Here is a 19,875-nt window from a genome sequence, read left to right on the forward strand (position 1 = left end):
GGGGAAAATGCCAGCAGAAACAAAGATATTTACCTCATCTAGGAGTTAAATTGGTTATACACTGCAGCAGTGAAATGTTGTGTAACACTCTGCAGTTAATTTTATGTCCTGCTCTCTTGTATTATTTCTGGTAGGGAAAACATCTGGCTGAGATGACCTTTCCAATTTTTATTTTGCCTTTTTTAGGCTGATGAACAAGCTATGCTAGAAGACACATTGGTTGCATTGTTTGACTTGGAAAAAGTTACTTTCTACTTCAGACAATCAGAGCCAGAACCACTAGTTGCAAGTGAGTAATTAATATCTGGGTTTTACTTGTTTTGTAACATTTTTTGTTCCTAGAACATCACCTCCCACAGGGAATCTTATACAACTTGGAATTATGGAGAATAAGTAGATGTATAGCTCTTGTGATACTTGTAAATGTACTGAAATACAGCTATCATCAGCGACGCTGCAGAATCATTATCTGGCAATGTCAGTAACCCTGGGGGAAAAATTGTTTGCTTATGGGAGTATGAACATTGGGAGTATGTGACTGCATCAGGAAAGTCCCTGGAAGACCCAGCTGTTGTTGAAGAAATGTGTAAAAATAGCTTGAAGGTCTTGGTAAGGAAACGCAACTGATATGAGATGAAGAAGCATAAACTACATTTCATTTTTTTGTGTGAAAAATAAATGACTCTTTGAAGAGTTCCTTGAGAGGACAAGACAGGCACTATTATTATCACTTTAAATTGGGCAAGAAGATTTCTGTGAGACCTGCTGCTGCAGATGATCAGGGTCCAGAATCCTTCCTCACAAAACTTGCCCAACTCAGCAGGAAAGGACTGTCTTTGCAGTCTGCTGTTCATACACTTTGCTCATTTTCAGCCATTCCTTTATTAATGTATGTTCAGCCAGTAGATCTTGTCCTGCAGTGAACTTTGTTTAGTGAGCAAAAGGGCCTCATTTTTTTCCTGTCTTGTAAGTCCCCTGGGAAGGGAGGAAAGCATGTCTGCTTCACATCAAGCCCTTCTGAAACAATTCCTTTGCTGGATTAAGACCACACTGGAGAGAACTTCTGCAATAACCAAAACTAGAAGACAAAAAGCTACTCCACAAAGCTGCTCTGCTTGGGAGAATTCAGTAGCACAGGGCTGATAGGTAGGATTTAGCCTGTGTAAGACCACAGTTATTTTGGTTTGATTCAAGTACGGCCCCTGCTCAGAGTGTTTTCTAAAGAAACCCTGCTAAATCCAGTAACAACATGGAAATGCAGTTCCAGAAGGGCCTCCTAATGTGGAGTTAATTCTGTACCTATGTCATGAACTGTTCATCTTGCAGGATCTTTCAACTGAGGTGTCTGTGCTAATAAACAGGAACACCACATGTTCAAGGATTGTAATGAATTCTGTATTTTCTTTTGGTTTAAGTGCTGCCACCAGAGTCACTCTATGTTTACAGTAGCCCAAGAACGGGCAAAAATTTTTTTTTTTTCATTTATGATTCTGCATAATCAATAAGAGAAAATAAGTATTTTCTTATTACCTTAAGTAGTGAAAATGTTCCTTTGGAATCTTTAGCATTTAGGTACAATGTGATTTATGCTCACAGTAAAAAAAATCTATGTAATAATAATAATACTAATGCAAGTCACTATGTTACTGTTTTCAACTTGGAGACTTACCTATGGAAACAAATGTATAATGAAAAATACTGAATGTTGTGTCTGAAGTGATTTTTTTTATCTAACTGCATGAATTGTGTGCAGCAGTTTCTGGAAAAGAATGTGTCATTGCTTACAATCAAATTGTAATACTGACTGTATTTTTAGATGTACCAATCACATACCAAGCAGAAGGAAGCAGGCAAACACTGAAGGTTTACTTCTACCTTGATGGTTACCATTTTGAACAGCTTCCGCAAAGGCTGAAGAATGGAGGAGGATTTAAAATCCACCCAGTACTTTTTTCACAAGGTAACTTGAGGTTAAATTCACCCTGCCCTGCTTTTTTTTTCACATAATAGCTAACTCTCTTTAAACTCCCATTTATTTACTGTGATTTGAATCCTCTGTAGTCATAAGGGTACAATGCTTATATTTAGATGTTGTTTAATGTGGGTGTTTGTTGAGGACTTGGAATTAAAATATAAATTGAAGAAATTCTGATGTCTGTAATAAAAAATAGAGGCATGGTTATAAATTTCTAAGTTTATGCCAGTTACATGATTTCAACCACAAAGAGTGAATCTTCATTTATCAATATTGTTTTGTTCTTTTTAGCCATTAATGGACAATAGTCAGACCATGAAACTTGCCCTTAGAAGTATTTTGCTTTTCAAATGCTATTGTAATCTTTTCCCATTACTTCATATTTGAGGACTAAATTGTTATCCCCCTGAGAATTCTGTCTCCTGAAATGTTATGAAGAGTTAAATAGTATTTTCAGGCTTATGTAGTTATTGCTGTGCAAACATTGCAACGTGAGGAATGGCGGCGCTGATGCTCAGACTGTTCATAAATTCCAGGCAGCCTGCATTAGCTCCAGTGTCATTACAGTCATCAGGAGCGTGAAGTTTGCTCCACTGAAATGGTGAATGTGAGCTGCTGATTGCCTTGAGCTGCCTTTGATTTCACAGGGAGCTGAAAATACTCCACACCTTGTGAAAGGCTTCCTGGGTCTGTGTGGAATAGGCAGAAGTCAGGCATACAAATGAAGTTTTAGAGGGGAGCTTGGTCTCTGATAGACAAGGAGGATGTAAAAGGAAATAGTGCACAGAAACATAAATAAATAGCCAAACTTAGTATATAGTTAAAACACACAATTAAAAAAAAAAGGAAAATCCCTGGAGCTGGATTTTTAAACAAACTAATGAAGACTTCAGTGGTTTTCTTATGAATAGATTGATTTCAGTCATAGGGAGAAATGAGAACACTGAGCAGGAGGTAAATTTCAGTAGAGCAGACAAAAAAAGCACTTGAGAGAGAACAGAAAATACCTTGGTTCAGCTGAATTCCTGGAAATACTGGTTTTTTTTTTAGACTGGAGAGGGGATTCAATGTACTTTGGGATTTATTTAGCAAAATTTTTTCCACTTCTGTTTCCAATAGCCAAAAAATTTTGGTTCTTATGATAAGCATATCTGTAGTCAGCTAAAGGAAAAGGATATGGTTCCATCCAAGTGTTTACATTTGCTTAATATTTTTCAGTAGAATGGAAAGTTTCTTTTTTCTTTATCATATCAAATTTCTTTAATTTTCAAGGATCATCCTCTAAAATAATCCATTGGACTCCAAGAATTAGAAGTCCTGGATAAGTCTTTAAATCCTAGTGTAAAAATCATTATTTTGAGATTTTTTTACCTCATTAATGAGTGGATTGGGATTCTATTTTTCACTTCTTTCCTATGAGGTTTGGCTGACCTGCCATCAAATTAACTCAGTAGATTCCCATCTGTAACTGAAATTTATTAGCAACTAATATAGAAATCTTATTTAAGTTTCTTTGTGAATTTTTGCTCCCCCAATCTAAACATAGGTAAGTTGTTTCCTGCCTAAAATACAATGGTTGATGTTATTTTCAAATAGAACATTTAGAAAATCAAGTTTTTGGAATTCTTTGTCAAAGGCATGGGTCAGTACACATCAGACTGTTTAGCTCTGTGTTTCTCTATTCTGAGTGTCATAGCTCCATGCCTAAAATTACAAGTCAACATATTTACATGATTGGCACGATAATATTTTTTTGAAGTTTTTTGTTGTTTACCCAGGCTGTATTATCTATCTCTCCATTTCTAAAAAACAGTTTTGATCAACCACATACTCAAGTGTGTACACATTCAAAAGGGTCCTGGTTTGCAGGACTGTGGCTGGGGCTGTTGAGATATTGCTATTAGCATTTAGATTTCTCTATTTCCTACATTACACTTAAGATCTCAGCAGTAAATTTAAAGACACTATTTAAAATGAAAATTATTTTTCTCTAAAATTGTTACATAGTGTCTTAATGATGTATAGTTTTAAATTTATTTTTAGTTCTTCATGGAGTGTTAGAATAATTCACATTGGGAGGGACCTCAGGAGACCTCTATTCCAACCTCCCACTCGTAAGAGCAGCAGCTGTGGCTTGAATGTCTAACAAGTAGTGTAAAGGCTGATACAACAAAATAGCATCTTGCAAGCGCTCAGGGACAGAAACTGTACAGCCTCTTGGGCAGCCTGTTACTCTGCTTGACCACTCTAGTGGTGAAAAAGTTTTTCTTTCTATTGAGCTGAAACATCTCTTACTTCAATTTGTGTGAATTTTCAGCTTGTACCATTGTGAAGAGCGTGGCTCTTTATGTGACCCTGCCCTTGGGTGCAATCCACTGCTTGTCCCAGTTTGGTATCAGCTGCAAACTTGTCTTACCTCATCCATGTCAGTGATAAAGACACTGAACAACAGTGAACCTGTGATGCTCTGCTTGTAGTGGGCCCCTGGGCAGACCTTGTCCCATTAGCTACTACCTATTGATTCCACCCATTCTTCCAAGTTGCTGTCTCGATCACTTATTCTATGCCTTCTATGCCATAATATCCTATCTTGGATTGAAGAATACCATAGAAGACCTTTTTGTAAGGAAAGTTTCCTTACAAAAGAACTTTCTAATATACTGGGTAGAGGAAAGTTGAACCATTCAGAGAGCACAGGGACAGAGCACACAGCATGGGAGTCCCTGCCTGCACCTGTGAGCGTGGCCCCAGAGAGGCAGAACTCTGTGCTCCTGCCAGTCCTCACAGATGACTGAGTTTCCCGGTTGGATAATCTAATTGAATAAAACCAACTTCCTGCCAGTAAAATAAGCAGTAGGGATTATCAATTCTGTTTGTGTTAACATGCTGTTATAAATGGAGTTCAGTGGATATTTTTGTTTGAGCTTTCTGGTGTGAATTAGAACCAAAGAAGAATCAAGTCTGACTGTAGGAACTTAATATTTTTTGCACAGAAGTAGAATTACAAACTGTGAAAGCACAGAAGGGGAGTGCAATTTGCATGTTCTTTCACAATGAATGAATTATTTATTAACTGGTCATATTAAGCAATACAAGCAGAATTAATATTCTGTGTGCAGCTGAAGCTGTAAGGCTTGTTTCCATGAAAACTCTGCTTATGGCTTGCATTTTCTGATAGGGTGATGAGTTCTTAGAATGTGTTTGGATTACTAAAGTGGCAATGTTCCTAATTGTAAAGCCTTTAATGCTTCTCCACCAAAAAAAAAAAAAAATCATATTTCACTAAGAGTTGGGGTTTATGTTATGATGTGGTTGACCTGTTAATGTGAAGATCTTAATACTTCCAGTCCAAATTTTAATGAGAACCCTTTCAGTGAATTTTCTGTTTAGCTCCCGAGTTCTTGTAGCAATATTCGTCCTTGGTTTGGTGAAATGAATACAGCAAAGCTGGACACAGACAAGTATTTCACTTCACTTACCTTGAAAAGGAACTTCTAGGCCATTTTCAGAGATCCAGCAAAATTTGCTTTACAGATCTAGAAGAAAGTATTCAAATTATCAGTGGGTAAACTGATAAACTAGGGAAACCTCTAGGTAATGAGCACATCGCTGAGGTGCTCCATATCTCCCAAAATCAGGCTTCATGAGAAGTTATTAGATCTCCCTCTGTGAAGGTTACATTGATCTTTTATCTCCTCTACCCCAGCTCATTCTACTGTTTTCTTCCAGGATATATCAGATTTAAACCCCACATTTGCATTCAAAAGGCAGGAATACTTTAATTAGAGCAAAGGAACTCAAATTAGTGTTCTCCTTTATATTTTCCACAGGGCAAGAGATTTAATTTTTCTTGTAAATGAAGTTTTTAAGAGAGATCTGTATGAATTTGATGACATATGAAAACAGCTCAGCAATTCACAGTAGGGTCACAGCCTCAGGGTTAAAAAGTAATTCACTTGTGTGTGAACAAAACTACAAAGAAGGCAATTATTAAATATTTAATACTGATCTTTCTCTTTTCCACTCTCCTTTCTCATTTCACAGCTTTGGAGAGCATGGAAGGATACTATTACAGAGACAGTGTCTCAGTGGAAGAATTTCAAGCTCAGATTAATGCTGCCTCACTAGAAAAAGTCAAGCAGTATAACCAGAAGCTACGGTGGGTAATAAACCAACATTCCTGCAATTAGCTTACAGAGTTCTGTTTTTCAATTCAGTTTCTGAGACACAGCTTTAAACTGAAATGTGTTGTATGGTGGTAGGCTTTTGGTTCATCATTGAGTAAGATCCAAGATTCATGATTCTGACTTTTTTGATTTCTGCACTGTTGAGTTTCTTTTACAAAAATTGTTTTCTCCTGAAAGTTTTAGCTGTAATTGCCTCCTGGTTGTTGTAATAATGCATATAGGAAAGGAAAGGTCTACTTGATCACAAGTGGAGCATCAGAATTGCTACACGTTATGATCTAATTTTATAGACCATATTTACCTAATTTCTACAGAATAGGACTTGAAAACCAATGTTCTTTTCCTGCTCTTTCTCCCCACACCTCACCATACTAATGGGAATACAGACATATTTGGATACCTGCATCAGCAATGGCTATGGATTACAGAGTGCATACTTGCCAGTATATGTAGAAATTATGCAGTTGTGTATTTTGGTACATATTTTATTAAGGAGTTGCACATAAAGACAGAATTTCTATTACACTAAATAATCTGTTAGTTATGAAGTAAAGTAAGGAAAATGGGTACATAGATGGCTCTTGTGTCTCACTGTGTGCAAAACACCTGTTTGAGTATTCTTACATGCCAAGTGAGTTGAAGAGTGCACAGGACTGTGGTAAAACCACATCTATTCAACTTCTAAAATTCTTGACTTGGATGGAAATGTCATTTCACCAGGATGATTAGGCAGTTTATAAAAGCAGCAGAGAACAGGAGTTAAAAAAAGCTCAAGGACAATGGAGAAGGAAGAAGATAAATGAGGATCTCTTTGCAATTCCTTTACCTGTTGGTTCTCTCTGGAAGGTTTTCTTCATAGATCTTGCAAAATTATTTATCTTATTTGTTATTAAAGGAATTTCAAGATTCTGTTTTGATCTAAGTACTGCTATAGCAAAAGTGATTTTAAAGCCAATTACATTCAGTAAGTATGGTATATTTGATGTTTTTCTGTGTGACATCTCTGTCTGCATTTGTATGTCAATGACAAATGTATTCATTTAGTCTGTTTTCCATCTTCTTGTATTCGCACTTCCTATTTGGGAAAAGAAGTGCCTTCTGAGTATTTATGTCACAAGGCTTATGTTATAAATCAGTTTTACAGAGAATTTTGGTCATGACAGTATTTGGCCTAGATGAAATCAGCTAGTGTTGGAAAGAGGTTCTATCGGTTAGAAAAGTCAAGACTTTTTGTGTTGTTTTTTTTTTTCTATGAATAGGACCAATTTAACCTCCCATGAAAATCCTTAAAATAACTTCTTCCTGACTCTATGCTCTAGTGTTACTTGACCTTGCTTACCTCATGAGTTAGGTCCTCCATTCATACTGTGGCTATAATGAGGTACATTCCTCTTTACAGTGTTGTGACTCACAGCTCTGATGAGTTGCTAAGCTTCAAGGCCTACATTTATAAGAAGTTACCATGAAAAACTTACCATTAACAAAAATTACCATTTTTACCATTACCCATACCATGATTATCTCTTCTCTGCCCAGTCAGAAGAACAGGAAAAGAATTTATGTTTTTTTTCAGCTCTCTAATGTCTGACTAGAACATTCAGTAATTGATTTGTTTGCTTTCTGGTGAACTCTACCCATTTCTTAAGTGCAGCACAAACAGCTTCAGGAAATAACTGACAAAATGAGAAGACGAAAAACAGAGAGGCAGATGCTTCATTCTTGTTCTGCTATTTGCTAGCCCGTGTAGGTGTTTGGCCAGGAGAATCTAATGAAGTAACTACAGCAGCAAAGGATATTAACATTGGGGTAATTGCTCTAAAGAAAAACAAAAGCTTGAAATTAAATATTCTCTGGAAACATACTCAAGTGCAATAATACTTCACGTGAAAGAAATCCTCTATGCAGCACATCTTAATCAGTAATAAAATAAGTCATCCAAGATACAATCCATAAGTTATTCCTTCTCTGTAGAAAAGGAATGTGCTGCTTGCTTTTCAATGACCATCTGATGACCATTTTATAATCCTTCCATCACTACAGCAGCCAAAAGCAAGTGGGAGCAATGGCAATGGAAAAAGTAGTGGGAGAAGAGCATGAGGACGAGTGGGAAAGAAAGCAATGTTTGGCAGTGACACTGCAGCCAAGGCATCCATTAATGAGAACTCAGGAAATAATTTCAATTTCTCTTATTCCTGATGCATTGAGTTAATAATGCTCCAGTAATATTGTGAAATAAAAGAGACCCCTTGGTTGTGTATGGTCCCAGTTGCAAACAGAGATGTTGGCCTAGCTTGGTATGTACCCAAGCAGGAGAGTAAATTAAAAAAAATTAGTAGTATCTATCTACCTCTTAATTTCATGTAGTAAAGTATTAAAGTTTTAGTGCATAGAATATTTTTGTGTGATAGCTCTCATACCAATATGTGCTTTAAATGGATGAATATACAGATAATTTATTTGAATTAATCAAAAGATATATTAGGGATTTTTTAGTGGATTTCAGAAAGGATAGCCATTAAGTCAAGAGGCTGAAACTTTGCTTTTATTGCAGAGGTCATATATAACTCTGGAACTCTGTATCAGAACTGATGCAATAAATTCAGGTGCAAAATTTTCTTCCTTGACACCTATTTGAGCATCTTAAGAGCCTCTGTCTTTCATGGTTCTTGCTTTGGGGCTTTTGCAAATACTACCTCAGTTATGAAATAGTCATTGATAAGATCATCATTTTTATGAGAATGCATGAAAGACAGTTGAAAATTGGTTATAGAATTTCATGCTTATGTGGAAAGGAGGAAATGTCCCTCCATCTTCTGTAATGGAATTAACCCTAGATATTTGAATCTTAGTAAAATAAGGGAACTTTTGTTCTAAGACAAGCTCAAGTTGAGTTCTTCTACAATTCCTGAGGCAACATCCTCTATGCCAGCAGTATGTAGGAAGTGCTTTATTCAAATAAAAATGTCATTTAAAGAAAATCAACAAAACAACCAATACCTAGTTTATAAGATTTCAATCTGCTGAGAAATTTTCATCATCTAACCCACAATTATTCTTAATCATGCTGGATTATTTTTTTTCAAATTGCACTTATATTTATAGTTCACCAATTCCGTTTCTGTGACACTGATAAGGAAAATAAAGTTATGTTCAAATTCTCTTTGAGAACTGAGCTGATGCTAGTAGTTGCCAGCAATGTAAATTAAACCTGATCAAATTGTTTGCTAATCAGGAACATTCAGTACATCCAAGTGAAAGTAAGTAGGTCAGCAGAGATTTTCAAGATCTTTATTACTATGTGTTTGATAGTGCAGCAGTTGTCTTCTAATTTAGCAGCGGAATAAAGAGAACCTGTGTATCTGACCACTATGGAGGTCAATGTTAGTGAGAGCTTTCTGTATTCTCCTTCCTCCTCCCATTTGTCCCCATCTTCCTCCTTTGGTACTCCTTGACTTTCAAACAGGCTTTTTTTCATCCTGAATCAATCCTTTTGCTGTTAAGATACCAGACATTATTTTGCTTCAACAGTGCAGGACACAATGGTGTTCAAATCCATAACTACTACAAATGCTGGTAGGAATAACAATAGCTCACAAATGCACTATATTTACTCAGACTTCTTGGTTGATTTAAATATTGTCTTGCAAGTCTTGAGTCATGTAATTGTAAAAATGTGAGGGTAAACTTAAAGCAGTAATGCTTCAAAATTACAATTTAAGCATTATTTGTTTAAAATACATTCTGGCCTTTGAGTATGGTCTTCATAACTGGTAAAGGTCTATTTCCTGCAGTAAGGTTCAGTATGCTAGCTCTAACTGAATTGAATAGAAATAAATCTTATGGTCCGTGCTGTGATGGTCAGATTGGTTGTGATGCAAACCTGTTGGAAGCTGAGACAGACCCTGGCAGACAGGTTAGCTGCAGGGCCATTGCTCAGCCAATCTTTGGACTGAACAATGATTTCCAAGTATAACATTTAGTTGGATATGAGAACAGTTTTTATCCTTCGAGAAATAGGGTTTGGGGTTAGCCTCCTGCAAAAAGTAAGCCATTTTTGAAAATGGATTTTCAGTGTCAGAATGAAAACTTCTGTAATGTTTGTCTAAGTTATCATAGGTTTGGACTTGCTGGCCCAGGATGGGAATCTGAGTGTGCAGCAGGAAGCTTGCTCTTTCAGTTTTCCTATCTCTGTATTCAACATTTTATCAGATTAATCTCTTTTTTTTTTTTTTTTTTTTTTTTTTTTTTTTTTTTTTTTTTTTTTGCTGGTAGGTTTTTTTGTAGTTTGAATTCTTATTCTGGGTAAAAAGTGTCCCTTCTATGACATTCTATTAAAATGCAGTTTTCTACAGGTGCTTCTGGTGAGCTGCTTAATCAGAAAAGTCCAAGCATATCTATGCTTTAAGAGGTTTTTTTTCCTGGATAAGTCTGTGCACATAAGGGATGTATCACAAAGGCAGAGAGGATGTTCAGGGCACAGGTCATTCAGCAGGGTGCAGGGCTGTGGCTGTACCAAGCCTACTTCCAGCTTCTGTGTCTCTGCAGTGTGCTTCACTTTCATTGCTGACTGCAAGAGCAAATGACAGTGGTCTATAGGTGCTGAAAACAGCACATCAATATACTTACTTGGATTCCAAAACTGTCTATGCAGATAATTTTTAGCTAATAAGAAATTAGAGAAATTAATGGCTTTTATATAGATGAACAATTTTAATGCTTCTTCAGAAAGGTATGCTTGCATTTAGATATCTAAACCCCTTCAAAATTTGTTTTCTGATGTTATGTTGTCTACGACTGGGAATGTACAGAGGAAATGAGAAAAATAATAGATGAAGGTGAGGTCAGGAGAGTTCTGCTTTTCCATTAATTTTCTCTTATCCTCAGCATGGCACTTTCTTGTGACACCCCTGATTATATGATGACCCAGTTCTTTACTCCAAAGACAGGATCATGCTGTGGGAAAGACAGCTGAGGGTAGCTGTACATCCCCACCACTGGTGTGGGTGTTAATTACCACTGTATAGTAATTAACTCTCCTGTGCATCAATAGGGAAAGAAAGTCTGGAAAAAATGTTCCTTCCTTCCTGCCTACCATTCTGTGATTTGGAGCTATTCTTTGAAGTCAGCTGTGTCCAGGGTTATCGGCAGCTACTTCTGTAGTCTGATGTACAGCCATAATAGAAGAAAAATTAAAGCAAGCAGTAAAGGGGAAAAAATGTGGATTTTATTTGAGTTTTCTTGGGTTTTTTTGTTGGGTTTTTCTCCCTATGTTGCTGCTTGGATATCATTTTGGGAGGTAAATGCAAGTCTGTTATGCTAAGGAAGCAATTATAATCAGTGAATCTAACGACAAATGATTTAGCTAACTACTCTCATTACATTGAACATCTGATTACACTGAATGTAATATTTGTCATTTTAAAGAGTTTCATTTACAATGTAACTTCAAACAATTTTCCTGTCTGAAGCCTCCTGTATTTATTTTATGTCAGAAGTAATCCTCCACAGAGCAATGGCAAATTTGATTGAATTCTTTATTTAGGGATGTTACAATTCAGGAGGTTTTCATGTTGTTGGGGTCTCTTGTTTCTTTTGACTTTCAGAAAGATAAAAAAAGGAAACCATTTCTGCCCCTAGAATATCTGCAAACATGGAACAAAATCTGAGGAATATAACATCTTTTTTATTTATACACGCATGTATGCATGCACAACAGCCTCTTCAAGCTGCAGGCTTCTTGGCAGGACAATGTTTTCTGTATCCTGTATAATTTAGTCAAGGCAGAAAATAGATGTGATGGCACTCATGGCTACAGGCTGAACTAAAATTCTCTAATAGTTGCTTTGCTATAAATGAGTTACAATGACATAAAGGATGTATGCACTTAAAGGTACTTAATTACTGTGAAAGAAAGAACTTGTCTCTGAAACAAAATGATGAAGCCTCAAGGCAATACCTGCATTATCAAAAAGGCTAGATTGTATATCAATTCCTGTAGTAAATACATTAAAATCCACCTTAAGGCTGACAGACTCCTTGCCCCACTGTTTCCAGTGGAAAGCTTTTCCAAAGCAAATGCTCAAGTGGTCAAGAAGCTTATCTTGCTTGTCCTTGTGCTACTCTTGTCCTGTGGTGGGTCTTTCCTTCATGTCTGTTCAGGTCAGGGAGTGACATGTTAATGAGCAACTAACAGTTTCTGTCATTGCCATCAAATTTAGAAGAGTGATGTGAGGAGACTTTGGGTTTCAGAGAGTGATTCTGTGATATTTTCTGTTTGTTACAGTGAAATATTTCTAAATCACATAGAAAAACTGCTTCCTGGTATTGAATACTACCTATTTGATACACAGCTTTGTGTTCAAAACAGCAGCAGTAAAGCTGGACTGCAGTGCTACATAGACAAATTTATCATGTATTTCCTATGACTATAAACATTGGAAATCTAATGACTCTTTGATTTTTAAGATGTGTTTCTAAATGTCTAGAAATTTGTGATGTAAATTTCTCTAAATGCAGTCTTTAATTGAAAATTAAGCATTCACTCTGAAGGATATAACAAAGAAATAATAGCTAAGTTTGTCTCCTGATGAACTTAGTGAGAAATACTTTAGATAGAACAGAAATTAAGATTCATTGCATCTAAGTGAAGCAAGACCGGAGAGAGAATAGAGAGATCCTGGGAAAAGTAAATTAAATTTGTCTAGCTGGTCTAAAAGATATTGCCAGATGGTTTGAATTTAGCTTTGGGATTTTTCTTCCTTTTTCCATGCTCTGCTCATTCTGTAAATGTAAATTAATTGTTTCTTTAGACTTTTGACAGAATAGGATCAGTATTTATTATCGGTATTTTTTTCCTTTGTTTACAGAACACTACCGTGTTCTGTAATTGGAAGTTATGAGTCTTGGTAGATTTTATGTACTGACTCTTTGCTCACTGAGGCAGACATCAGGTTCATCCTGCTTTTCCTTATCTGCTGCAAGCACAGAGAATGTGTATCTGCAGTGATCAGAGGTAGAGCCTTTTCTTTCACTCCTGGTCACTGATAGGAATCCAGCCCAAGCCTGCAGTAGTTGAAACTCTAATGACATGATGAATATTTGGCATGTTATCTCTTTATACAGTATATTCCATGTCTGGAATATCCAGAGCTAAAAAGGAGACATCCATGATCTGAAAGAGAAATGTGGAAGCAATTACTTGGCATTATTTGGTTCAGTGTGGGTTTGGCTGTTTTGACAGTGATGGGAGAAGCAGGAGGCCACTTGTAACTGGTCTGTGGTCGAAGAACTTCCCTTTCTTATCAAAATAGGATGGTTTCAAGTGCTCTTGGATGTAGGTAGAGATGCTGGAGACTAAATTCTGGAAAACAGGTGAAAAGTGGGCAGTGTTGCATAGAGCAAACTGGACTTTTTTCCCTTTTTTTTTTTTTTTTTTTTGTCATCCATGACTTTTTGTCTTCACATTTCTATGCTCACATTTATGTAATCCTCTGCTCTTGTGTTTGCAAACGCTTAAGAGTAGGGCTGTGAAAGGTCTGCTTCGATAGCAGGACTGTTACTTTGGAAGCATCCTCCTCTGTTTCTACCTCAGACACTTGTGCTCATTCTAGTGCCAGTTGCTCCATATACCTTACTCATAGGCTGAAGATAATTTAAATTGGTGGGAGACCAGTAGTTTAGCCAGATGCTGCAGTCCTGCAAGAAAATGAGGAGCATCATTAAGATTCCTGCCCTTAGTTTAAGATTCTAGTTTCTTGGGCATTTGGTTTTCAAGAGTTGAGAGTTTGTATCCCTGCTATACTCCCAGTCTAGTCCACTTAAGCAGACAGTTGCCAAGGAAGTCCTTAAGCTTCATTTCTTGATATTTTCTTAATACCCCTGCCCACTTGTAAGTATTTAAATGCATTATTAAACCTGATTAATTTTTCTCTTCTTTATGTTTTTTTCTTGCCTCACCATACAGTCACATCCCCTTCACCAAAGCCTGCACTATTTCCCACAGTAGAGGGAAAATAATAGTTGTCCTGTTCCCAGCCAGGACAGGGTTAATTTCTGCAGCAGCCAGGAGGGACATGGCTAGGACCTGGAGATTGTTCTATACCACCTTACACCATTTCCAGGGGCAGGGGAAAGGATTCCCTTCCAAGGAGAAGAGATTCCTTCTGGTGGAGTAATGTGGTGCTGGTCCTGAGCCACATGGGGTAGCATGGCTGTGGTCAGACTGTGGGCTCCACAGAGAGCACTTTTGTGTGGGAATCACTCTCTCTTTTGTACGCTTTTGTCATTAATATTGTTGCTGTTACGGTTTGTTTTCTTGCCCCACTGCTGTTTCTAGTAAATTGTTCTTATCTCAGCCTGTGATCTTTACCTTTTGTGACTCCAATTCTCCTCTGCAGCCCCCTGCAGGGGAAGGAGGAGTGAATAATGGTGCATGGCTTGGAGTAGTTTCAGAGGAAAGACTAAACTGGAGAATACCATTCCTAAACCATGACATCAGTAGGGACTGACAAAAGCTGGTTTGCCACTTTGTGATGGGGTTAAGCCAGGAATCATAGAATTATTTAGGTTTGGAAAAGACCTTTAAGATTGAGTCCAGCTGTTAACCCAGCACTGCCAAGTCCACCACTAAACCATGTCCTTGAGTGCCATATCTACAAATGTTTTGAATACCTCCAAGGATAGTGACTCAACTATGTCCCTGGGAAATCTGTCCCAGTGCTTGACAACCCTTTCAGTGAAGAAATTTTTTCCTAATAACCAATATAATTCTCCCCTGGCACAAATTGAGGCCATTTCCTCTTGTTCTATCACTTGCTATGAGGCCAACCCCCATCTCATTATAAGGTCTCCCCTGAGCCTCCTTTTCTTCAGGCTAAACAACCCCAGCTCCCTCAGTTGCTCCTTGTAACACTTGTGCTCCAGGCTTTTCTCCATCTTCATTGACCTTCTCTGGACACAGTCCAGCAGTTCAAGGTCTTCGTGGTAGTGAGGGCCCCAAAATTGCACCAGTGCTCTGTACAGGGGTGTTAGGACTTTAGCAAGGGGTAGGGCTTACTGAGTTCCTTACTCATGAAATGCAAGTTACACGTGATTAGAGCCATATGGTACCAAAGTTTTCTGTCCTGCACTTCAGTTTTCACAACAGTTGTGAGAGGTCAAAATATTACTGTATATGTTCTTTGACAATTTAAAATCATAGCACTGTCATGAAGTTTTTCAGTTGTTAAAATTAATTTTTCTGTAACTACTAAGGATGCTGGTGATGCTGTACATAGGATTGTATTGCTGACAGGTGCTAGGAGACATTATTTAAAATTACTGAGTCTTAGCATGGGTTGATAAGGTAATTATACTTGGTAATTTATCATTTATTGAGATTTGCCATTTAGTGGAAAGAATATGTGAACAATTTGCTATAACAGAAAATGGATACATTTACTACAGAAAAAATGGACTTTTTACATATATATTATATGTATATAAATGTATATGTATAAATATATCTATACACACATATATATACAATAAGCATGTTATACACATTCTCACCTGTGTAGTTAAAAACTAGATGGCAGAACATAGAATTGTTATTAAAGAAATACAGAAGCATATGTGCACATAGATGCAAAAATACAGAGATATTGTTTATCTGTGTCATAAATATGTGCTTTTTAATTCAAGCTGAAGAAAATAATTAGGGACTCCCACACTTCCCTACTCCTACACCTCTGTTCTGATGTGTCCTTTCTCAGATTGCTGACTGTGCTTTTCTAGATGTTTTTGAATATCTTGTCACTGAGGGATAAAAAATCTAGTAGAATTGAGATCCATTTCCATGCTTCTGTTGAGGACAGTAGGAATAATTTATATGTTTTCCACAGTGGTGTGGAAATAAAATGCTAAATTCTCCTATGCTATAACAGCAAAGCAAAACCTTTCTAGAGCAGAACCATCAACTTGGTGGTATTTAATGCCATAGCCCAGTTACCTTCCCCTCTCCAATTATTTCTTTACTATCCTTGTATTTAAAAAAAAAAAAAAAAAAAGATTAGCAATACCTAGGATAACCCTGCAGGGTTGCTGGCACAAGAAATTGAGAATAAGACTGAACACTTGGATTTGCTGAATTATCTTTCTGTTCCAAGTTACACAGGAATGTGTATCTCAAACTTTCTTAGGCTTCTATTTGCAAAATTTCAATTTTCAGGACTTTATACATGCCTGTGTCAGTTTTGGAGGATACCCTGTAAAATGCTTCACTAAGTAAACATCAGTACTTCTGCATTTCCTTTCTACTCAGTTTCTGGGAAGACATCTTGGGAAAACCTTTATCTTGTGAGAGATTTTACTTTTCGAACCCTAAGATGTTCGTTACCTTATCCCAGTGTTAGTTTTCCCTGAGAGACTTGTCCCTATTATTTGACATTGCTGTGTAGGGGATATCTTACAAAAGTCGAACACAGCAATAATCCCCAGTAGATTTATTGTGTATTGGATTACCTACCTTTTCTTTTCTTTAAAGGAAAGCTTTTCTGTTGGGTCTTAGAGAAATTGCAAGGCTTTAAAAGCTAAACTAACATCACACTTGGAGACAAAGAACTATGATTTCATTCTGGTTCATTTTAAATGGATTAGAAAATATTGTCCAAATTGGGCACCATGCCAAGATTGCCATTAACTTTTCCCATAAAATATGATTAAGGACCTTAACAAGCATTTAGTAATTAAGCAAAGTGCTTTGGAAATTTATATGCTGTCCACAGGTTGTCATGTTCTGTAAAATACTGAAGACAGTTTTTATGAAAAGCAATAAAAATAAAGCACTTGAGAAACATCTGGAAGTGTTATCTGATGGGGAAGGAATAGTTTCACTTATAACAGGATATTTTTATATTTAAAATGAATGTTGTAGATAGTTAATTTTTTGTTTGGGTTTTTTTAGGTTATTATAATTGCCTGAATTAATGGAGTAATTCCTGTAACCATATATCCCATTCCAGTGTCAGTGTTACTTCATTTTATACCCTGAGCTAATTATTTCCCATGTATGCCATTAATTAGTGTACTGTTGCATATTTAGTTTCTGGTTTCATTTAATGCAGATGAATTTGCTGGAATAACAGTCCAAAGAGATGGGATTGCTGAACAGTCTCTGAATGAAGCAGATTTCCCTATTGTATGGCAGGAAAAAGCAGTATAGGCTTTCAGTCTGATAATGTTCAGTGGACAGCAGTGTGAGGCTTTGTAATGTAGCTTTGCTAACAAAGAAAAAAGGTTGGTCTGCTGCTGCTGAAGTAGCTTTTATGTGCTGTGGCCACTCAAAGTGATTTATGAGTAATTTTCTTTACAGACCTCTTTTCCTTTCAATAGTGTCCAGCTTCCTCTTTCCTATTATGGATCATGCAACAGGTTTAATGAAATAACAGAACTAGATTATCTTTGCTGTGCTTTCTGAGGGAATTAATTGAAACCTTAGATTTGGGAGAACTTGTTTTTCAAAACTATAAACAACAAATAAAGAAAAGGTGGATGGATTTTTTTATCAACTCAATTATTCCAGTAACAGGCATTCAGATTTGCAGTCTGCACCCCTGCGCAGCAAGTGTGCAACAATATAACTTCTCTTCTAGATAAAATAATAAAATAAGAGAGGGAGCAATTTTTACCCTTGTGTACTACATGAATCAGTGCTGTAATGACTGGGGGATCCAGCTGATCTTCTTGTTTGAGAGCTAGGATGCAAGAAGACAATTTTTTTTTTTTTCATATTACAGAGCAATCGAAATTTGGCTGCCAAACTCCTTAGTTCCACCCTGGGTTGTGGCCCACTTTTGACCTTGAATCAGGTCTGTGCCTTGAACACACATTGTGGAGCTAGATCACAGTGATACCTTGAGGTTGTCACTGGAGAATCTCTCTTGTCCTACGTGTTCCACCATTCAGTTGGGTTTTTCTCTTGTTCTGTTTCATTTAAATGTTGTCCAGAGTTTCTGCATTAGTAGCTGTTGCCTGGTTCTCACTGGTAGGTAGGGAGACCCACCAAATATTTATATTTTCAGCTGCCACAGGAGATTTTAGGACCTTTACAACCAGCAGAATGAGTTTTGTGATCAGAGAAACATGGAATGGTTTGGGTTAGACAACCTTTAAAGGTCATCTGGTCCAACTTCACTGCTGTGGCAGTGACAGACTTATTTAAGTGTTGCTGCAGAGGCAATAAAACCTGTAATCTTATCACAAAGATATGTGTGGTATTTACCTATGAGATGCTTAATGATCGCTCCTCTGTGGTGAGCAATTAATGTGCTTATAAGTTGGAAAGTTAAAACAAAAATTCCTCTAGGGCTCCTGAACTGAAGAAGACATGTATAATGCATATTTGTCCCTTGTAGGGTTTCTGCTTTTTTGTTTCTTTTTATATTATGAACATATATATGTTTCCTCTGTCAGTACTGTGTTTCATGTTGGGGATTCTGCTTTTATGTTACTGCATTTATATATAGTAAATATAAAAAAGCTTGTAGAATGTGAAGCTCAGGCACTGTTTCTATGCCAGTTTTCCCTAAGTCACTCTTAAAATCCATACAGTTGCCACAGACCTTTATTTTCATGGGTAGCTTTGTTGAAATTCACTTTCAGATCCCTTTTTTTTTTTTCTGGTAACTAGATGTTAAAATTTTGCACTGTATGGTCAAAGGGCAGAGGGACAGTTTTTTTGTCTCCAGAACAAAAAAAATGTGCTTTATTTTATTACTTTATTTTATTAGCTTTTATTTAATTACTTTAAAAGTAGGAGTGATAGTGCCTGTTGATTATTACTCCTTGACCCTCTCTTACCATAAGGTAAAAAGCCCTCCAACCTTAGGATGGTGTCTAAGAATAGTCCCTTGTAGAAATTTTGTTCCAGACTTGAAACAATTAGTTTTTGCCTTACTCTATCTGTTTGTTCTTTCAGAGCATTCTACCTGGACAAGTCAAACTTGCCTCCAAATTCAACATCTAAAGCAGCTTATATAGATAAGGTAAATAAAGATGTTAAGTGCCTAATTAAACTCTGCATGTTACACATTGTGTTACTGAGACTTTATTCCATCAAAAATTGAATTGTTTAAAGCTGGGGAGAGAGGGGCAGGGAAAGTAGGAGTTCTCTTATGGCTTTTTGTCCCACCTGTGCTTTTTGGGGTAGGTGTTGCCATGTGGTTCTGTATTAAAAGGTGTGGCAGGAGTGTATCTGTGTTTGAGAAGAGGAATCATTACCTTCCTTTTTCACTGTGCTTTCAGAGCAATGCTACTGCCCTAGGAGCATGTGGGGTAGGATGGGGGAGGACAGGTGCAGGCACAAATTCTTTGTTCTGAAAGCTGGAAGTGCTTTTCCAAATTAAATACTCCTTCAGAATCCTGCTCAGAAGACTTTCTTCTGAATCTTCTTATTTAGGCTTTCTTCAAATGCTTTCATCTGTCTTTAAACCTCTGTGGCTGAGAGATCCCAGGGGCTATAAAAATTCATTTAATGCTCTCTTCTCTCGTTGAAGAGTTAATTCCTGTATTGCACCCCAGTAGGGGGAATAAAGAAATTCCTGGGGTCTTGCCTATGAAAGTGATTGAGCTACTATAGCTTGTGAAATAACAGTGCTCATCAGCTGAGCCCTATGACAGACTAAAATTTTATGTCAGTATCAACCCTGGCTTTAACAGACTGGTGGTTCCTATTTC

General features: G+C 37.0%; 1 protein-coding gene across 1 annotated transcript in view; it reads left to right on the top strand.

Moving 5' to 3' along the window:
- Positions 1-19,875, top strand: part of PREX2 (phosphatidylinositol-3,4,5-trisphosphate dependent Rac exchange factor 2) — a 141,497-nt gene that overhangs the window by 94,781 nt on the left and 26,841 nt on the right. Inside the window, exons 33-36 of the mRNA XM_053953106.1 lie at positions 187-289; positions 1,817-1,960; positions 6,020-6,134; positions 19,118-19,184. Coding sequence (XP_053809081.1) covers positions 187-289; positions 1,817-1,960; positions 6,020-6,134; positions 19,118-19,184 — 429 coding nt within the window. The remainder of the gene's footprint in view (positions 1-186; positions 290-1,816; positions 1,961-6,019; positions 6,135-19,117; positions 19,185-19,875) is intronic.

The sequence above is a fragment of the Vidua chalybeata genome, chromosome 1 (assembly GCF_026979565.1).
Source record: "Vidua chalybeata isolate OUT-0048 chromosome 1, bVidCha1 merged haplotype, whole genome shotgun sequence".
NCBI classification, from domain to species: Eukaryota; Metazoa; Chordata; class Aves; order Passeriformes; family Viduidae; genus Vidua; species Vidua chalybeata.